The sequence below is a fragment of the Phaethon lepturus genome, unplaced genomic scaffold (assembly GCF_000687285.1).
Source record: "Phaethon lepturus isolate BGI_N335 unplaced genomic scaffold, ASM68728v1 scaffold16056, whole genome shotgun sequence".
In the NCBI taxonomy this organism is placed as follows: Eukaryota; Metazoa; Chordata; class Aves; order Phaethontiformes; family Phaethontidae; genus Phaethon; species Phaethon lepturus.
The window spans coordinates 2347-9301 of NW_010544268.1; the positions used below are offsets into that span (position 1 = coordinate 2347).

Sequence of the window (6955 nt, forward strand, 5' to 3'; positions counted from 1 at the left end):
GTGTTGCTCAACTGGGAGACACTGCCCTAAGACCTCAGTCACTGAGCAGCTGCTCTCCACCCGGTAGGTTTAGCTGGTAAACTGGTTTATAATAGGAGAAGCAGCAAGGGAGGAAGAAGCAGCCACCAGATCTCCAGCTACAAGATGTTCTTAACCCAGGCATCCCTGGCAGGTGTGTTCATGCTGGCAGATGATGCATTTTTAGGAGCTGGTTCCTCCCATTGCTGCTTTATGCCAGAGCCCAGAGAGGCTGGTCACAGCTGATCCAGCTATTTGGTGTGTTTCTGGTACAAGGGCTGCCCACTGTACAGGTGGCCTTGAGTCACTGGGCTCTTGCACGACATGATTTATTAGCCATGGCCCCTTGGGGGCCCAAGTGGGGCCCTCAGTTGGGCAGCTTGTCCAGCACCCCCTACAGCCTTGCTACAGGGCCAGCTCTTTCCATGCGGGATAAAAGGCGTCTCTGAGCCTTACACCACCTTTTATCCAACTCCATCAGTTGAGACATGCTGGACAGAGGATCAGGGTGTGTGTGGACTCTGCGTATGCCAATTGTTTGATGATGAGGTGGGTACTTAAAAACTATGACATGCTTTAGTAAGTGAGCAACGTAATTAGCTCGTACAGCGAAGGCAAGTCCACTGCTGCAGATCAGCTCTGGGGTCTCCCTGCTGCTAGACCCTCCTCTGGAGAAGACCTAGCTTGGACTGGAAGTAAATGCTGTGATGGTTGGACTCTCTCTGGCAAGGCGCTGGCTCCTGACCCCACTGTGATCATGGTGGCTATGCTGGGGGGATTCTGGAAGTGGGGGCTGCCTGGCCTGGCAATCGCTGCTGAGGACCTGCATGATATTTTGCTAAGGAAGGGCTGGAGATGGACCATGCAGTGACACTTCTGGATGGGACAGAGAGCAGCCCATGAGGAAAAGGGCTTTATGTGAATGCTTGGAGCCCTTGGTGTACCCCTAGCACCTGCCTTGGCACTGGGAAAATCAATCCGCTCTGCCCTGGGCTCTACCTTATCTACTTTGGCTGCAGCCCATCATCTAATCACAGTATCGCAGCATCACAGTATTGCAGTATCACAGTATCACAGAATCACAGAATCATTAAGGTTGGAAAGGACCTTCGAGATCATCAAGTCCAACTGTTAACCCAACACCACCATGCCCCCTAAACCATGTCCTGAAGTGACACGTCTATACGTTTTTTGAATGCTTACAGTAGGTCTAACCCTTTCCCAGCCACCTCCATTGCCTGTCCTGGGAGCTCCCAGGAAAGGCAAATGGGATGAGAGGGGGGAAATAACCCGGGGAATGGGCTGGGGATGTAGCTGGGATGCATTTGGGAAGGGGTGAGAGTGGGCTGAGGTCTCCAGCCAAGGGGAGGTAGCACGACCTTGATGCACCCCATGCACCCCTCCACTGTCCCTTGGCCAGAGTTCGGCTCTGCCGTTTTCTCCCCCACGGCCATAACTCCCCCATGAGCAGCACTGCAGCACACAAGGATGTACAAAACAGTGAACGCTTTTTATTTCGCTGCTGGAGTGAAACCACCGTAATTTTGTAAAACTCAAAAAAAAAAAAAAAGTGATTACTAAAAGGCATACATTTTTTTTCCTTTTTACACAAGACATAAGTAAACAGACAAGTTTCTTTTTAAAAAGGTTATAAAGTGTCAAGATCTTATACCTCATCTGCATATTCAAAGTGATGCCATCTGATACAAAAAGCATTGGGTATAATAATTTAGCTATGGCTCAGACCAAAAAAAAAAAAGAAAAAAAAAGAGTCATCTGGGCTTAATCTACATACTACTATGATTGCCCACGGAGTTAAAAAGGAAAATATGCAGTTCTTTGTTGCACAGAAAGAAACAGCAGGGAAGTCGAGAGTTCATTGGGAGATTGTCGTCTAAAGGGAAGCCGAGCGCGGCGAAATACCCCCCTCCCCGGGAATGTCTGCTAGAGCCTGCGAGCGGACGCAGCCGGCCCGTGACCCTCCGCTGCGCAAAGAAATCAGCCACATTTTTCTCCCACCAGACAGTACACCATCCGAATCCACCCGCCGAACTGCACCTACCCAGCCCGCTGGAAGTGAACGGGATAGACACAGGACCCTGGAAACTGCGTGGAAGTCACGAATCTCCCTGTGCACTTTCCCACTGGGATTAATAAAAACCAAACAAACTGAATGAAAAAAAAAGACAAAAAACCACCAAAACTGACTTGTTCTATTGTAGATAGAGCAAGACCCTTTGCATCCTCAGGAAATCTGTTACTCATAAACCTCCTAATCTGAAGCTCTCAGCCCAAGCACCACAGTGTCAGCCTTATTGCAAGACTCACAGTACGAATTTACAAATGCAAAGTCTTTAAATACGCATCACCAGACCTTTCTTAAATAAAGAACTGGTCATTTGCGATGGCTGCGTTGCCTGTGTTCCCACCGCTGCCCGCACCACGCGCTCCATCCAACTGGCAAACATGGAGAACAGAAGGGACAGATGAGCCTCTTGACTGAAACGCAGATAAGGGCACACACGTACCACTGGTGAGAGGACACAACTACGAGTTCCTGCTCAGATTTATTTGCCCACACGAGGTTCAGCCATGATTGATTCCTGGGGAAAGCCTATGAGCTCTTGGTTTGATGGTTAGGTCATCTCTGCTTTCCCTTGGGTCTCCAAAGCTCTTGCTATCAGTTTGGAGCCCTGTCCCTGCAAGCTATGGAAAGATGGCAGGTTTCCATGGAGGGAAGGAGGGAGGGGGATAGAGCTGAGGAGGTATAAAACCCAGTTTATGCCTCTGCTTCTGCAGAAAAGGGCAGGATAAGGTGGTTGGTTTGTAGCCAAAGCCATGGGCGTGTCTGTTCCTTATGTCATCTGCCAAGACCCAATAGAGACAACTGGAGCAGTAACAGAATTGGCACATATGTCAGATTTTTAAGGCTCTCCTTTCAACAACTTGGCATCTGAGGTGAAACAAGGATTAGCGTACAAGGAAAGACGCCCAAACCAGGGCAAACCATGAGCCCTTGGCTGCTTAGGCCTCGCTCTGGTGCTATGTGTCTACTGAGCTCCAACTTTCCCTCTTCCCCAACTGTCCCAAGATTTTTGTGAGGGAACTGGGCACTTCTTTTTAGATTTCCAACCCAAAACTTAGTTGTAAGACTCCTCCATTTCCCCAGCCTGTTATGTTTCTGTAATGCTCTCTTAGGCTGAAACATTGAAGAGCTGGTACCTCAGAGGTAGGAGCCCAAGTCCGTATAAAAAAAAATCCCAAATATTTGGCAGTCCAACCCAGAGAAACTTCAGAGCAGGTTCAAGACCTCCATGCAAGGACAGCAGCTCTTGGGCTGCTGAGATGTTCTGTCCATGGAGCAGCACAGGGGAGGTGACAGCAAGTTCCAGGAGAAGGGGGTGACATCCATTAAAAAAGAAAAAAGAAAAAAATTAGGACAATTAAAGCAGCATGGTTTTGGTGGGTTTTTTTGCAGCGACTCACAAAAACAAAGGACATCAAGACGCCGCTCTGCCAGCCAGAGGTGCTCAGGATTTGGCCACATGGATTGTACCGGGTCAAGTACTGCTCTTACACTAGAAGCTCCCTACTTTTAAGGTGGTTGGGTTGATGCTACATGAAGCAACGGAGCACTGCAAAGCCTCTTCCCCTGCCGTGTTCCCCCCAACCAAGCCCACCAAGCTGAAATTTCAGCATACCCTCAGGAGTGAGCTCTTCAACCATCAAACCGTGCATGGAGGAGGTGAAGAGCTCCTGCAGCCAGAGGAGGCTGAATTCAAACCCCTTCATCCCCATCCCAACCCCAGCTCAGAAACATGTCTGAAGCCCTGGACTGCTTGCTCTGGGCAATCTGCCACGTGATGCTCCCACAAGGGTGGGTGAGGAAAGCAGTTCTCCTTCTCTTGCCCGGGAAGAAGCATCTCCAAGCCTGCAAAGCAATGGTTCCTACTGCTTGATCCTGAACTCTTCGCAAGTCATGGCGCAGCCTGTTGGGACCGAGGAGCACATGAGACCATGAGGTCTCCTGTCTAAGAGGGATAGGGGCTGTCCCCATCACCTCCTACTGCCCCTGGGGACGAAGCAGCACCTATTTCAGCAGCAGGAGGGCACACCCGGACAGGAAAGGGATAGTGACCCACCCAGCGGGAATGCTGTAAGACAGGATCAGGCCTTTTTTATCAGCCCAATTTCTCACCCTTCCCAACCAACACAGACCCTTCAACCACACCACCTTCACCACAAGACGTAGGAACCAACAGCCTGGAATGGGGCAGGAGAAAGTCAACGGACCGAGGGCTGTCCCACCACGTGGGGCCTTGGACAGGCCCGAGGTGTGTGGTGTGACAGCTCCGGGGCCATGCATGAAGGGTCCCCAACTCAACTCAGCACCATGGCCTGTCCCATGGGATGGCCATCGCTGCTGCGCAGCGGGGCTGGCTCCCATCTGGAGAGGAGTGGCGCTGGAAACAGCTCTGAGCTCCTCCTCTGCCCACAAGTTGTGGTACAAAGCCATCCCCTACCCTTCTGCAGGTACCGAAGGTGTCTAACCAGCCTTCCTCACCACTTATCCCAAGAAATGAACCCTCTGAAGCAAATGTCTCTGGATACTGCGTTTCAGAAGGCACACAAACCTTTGGAGATACCCAAAAAAGGGCACTGAAGGCATGTCAAGTTGGGCAGCCTAAAACCGCAAGACGCTGGATGACTAGCCCGCTCTGCCCCAACATCTGCGATCCTCTGCAGCTGAGGGGGCGAGCAGCAGCGAGCCCAAAGGATAACCAGAGCATCCCTCAGGTGACACGTATGCCCTGGCGACAGCGGATGGCAGCCAGCTGTGACCTGGTGCCAGAGACTGGGCTGGGGTGGGGCATGGGTCACCTCCCGGGCTCCACCGGGCAGCGATGGGAGAAAGAAAGGCCAGAGGACGTGCGGAAGACAAACAGGGTTTCTTACAGTTTGTGGTTTTTTTTTTTTTTTTCCTTTAATTAGCAAATTTCTTCTTATCCTTGTCAAAAGAAAAAAAGCACCCCCATGCCCGCTACGTGCCCACCGCTCCAGCTGCTGCAAGCGTTCAAAGGCAGAAAGTCGAGAGACGTTCAATGCCCCGGCTCAGGGGCAGGTTTGAGTCCACCCCGCCGGGGCACACGCCGGGGTGCCAGGCGCCGCGTCGCAGATGCCACCGGCTGTGGGCAGGTGCAAAATTTGGTGATGTGCTCTTGCCGGGAGCACCCGAAAGCCCCTGGGAAAGGTGCAGCCCAGCCCCTCGGCCAGCAAACGCAATGGTGGAGGACATGGACGTGCCCCGAGATGCGCGTTGCATCCCCAGGACATTGCAGCCAAAATCAGGGTTTGCGCCACAGCTTGGCGATGGGGACACGATGGCAGAGAACCCACCACCCTGTGCATTGAATTTGGAAGCTATAAATAAGAGTACCCCACAGCTCGGGGGACCCAGTGCTGCCCCCGCACCCCAGCACAGCCAGGTGCCTCAAAGCCCCACCACAGCCCCCCGAGTTCCCCAGCGCAGCCTTTGCTGCAGGGAGCCCCCGGCGAGCCCCACCCGCAGCATCCCAGCCGGCACCAAGGCAGCAGGGAGATGGTGAAGTGGGAGAGGAGCCAGGAGAAAGGGAATGGTGCTGGGGGGAATTAGCTCAGCCCTTCCCGCGGCCACAGGGCCAGCACCAAGCTATAAGCCCCCTTCCCCTCTCCCTGCCATCTCCATCTATCCCGAGGCCACTGTGCCATCCCCACCGCCGTCCCCACTGCTGCAGCCCTTATTTATAAGGAAGATGTGGTACAGAGTATTTCTGGGGGTGCTCTGGCCCTCCTGCTCCCCATCCCTTCACAGCTGGCACAGCCCTGCCTGCATCACCCCAAACCGAGTGCTCCTGCACCCTTCCCTCTCCGTGCAAAGGGAGGGGAAAGGGAGGAGGAGGAGGAAGGCGAGGAAGAACCGTCACGTGAGCTCATTGCCTGCTAACGCCAAGAGTCAAAGGGCAGCGCTGCCTTCCCTCCTCGGGGCTGTAGCTGGAGATAGCAGCCTTTTTCGGAGGCCCGGCAAGACGACCGTGCTGTGAGTGCTGGAACACGGTGGTGGTGCTCCAAGTGCCCCCACCCCAGCCCTGCCAGTGGGGCAGCACGTGGGGTGCACCAGTCTGGGTGAGGAGGTGAGGGGGTGGGATGCGTGCGAGTGCCCGGGTGTCTGTGTGCACGGATTTTGGCAAGAGGTCATTGAGGTTACATGATGCAGCATTTGTTCTTGTGGTTATGAGGGTCCTTAAATCGGAGTCTCTGCTTTGGTCGGTATTTTTCCAAGTACGTCAGCTGCTTGCTGTTGATGGCTCCTCTGCGCTTCCTGCGGGGACAAAGAAGGGACGGCACAGTCAGCAGTGTGGCAGGGGAAGACCCCCCACCTCAAACCCACCCCTGCCAGGGTGCTGAGCCCCCCTGCCTGGAGCAGAAAGGGATTTTGGAGGTTGCTTTCATGAGTCCTCTGGGGAAAGAGACAGCTACACCCCAGCAGCTTTTCTTGCTCATCTGCCCTGAGTCTTAGGACGTGGAGAGCCAGGGAAGAAACACCTGGGGAGGCTGCCCAAAGCGGGGTGCCCGCCAAAAGCCCCCTAAGGATGCTCCTGGATGCATCCCCAGCCTCCCGCAGCCCTGATGCTAAGGGACAGGTTCCTTAGTGCTGCGACCAGCCCCCCTTTCTCCCATGCCAAAAAGAGAGAATAGCAACCCCAGCACCCCAGAAAAGCCCCGAGGCATGCCAGATCTCTCCACTCCCGTAGAGGAGGGCTGCTTTCTCCCTGGACACCGAAACGCCGCTCAACTTACTGTCGGATGAACTGGATGGCGTCTTCGTACTTCATCCCGCTCTCGATCAAGGCCAGTGCGACGAGGACAGGAGCACTGAAAGGCAACGGCAGCGGCGGGC

General features: G+C 53.8%; 1 protein-coding gene across 3 annotated transcripts in view; it reads right to left on the minus strand.

Moving 5' to 3' along the window:
- Positions 1-6242: 6242 nt before the first annotated feature.
- Positions 6243-6955, minus strand: part of PTP4A3 (protein tyrosine phosphatase type IVA, member 3) — a 7756-nt gene continuing 7043 nt past the window's right edge. For 2 of the 3 annotated variants that reach the window (XM_010288629.1, XM_010288631.1), the window contains 2 exons: positions 6856-6930; positions 6243-6376 (listed from right to left, as the gene is read on the minus strand). In XM_010288629.1, the coding sequence (XP_010286931.1) occupies positions 6259-6376; positions 6856-6930 (193 nt within the window). In that variant the 3' untranslated portion in view covers positions 6243-6258. The remainder of the gene's footprint in view (positions 6377-6855; positions 6931-6955) is intronic. The other variant, XM_010288630.1, reaches the window with a different exon arrangement.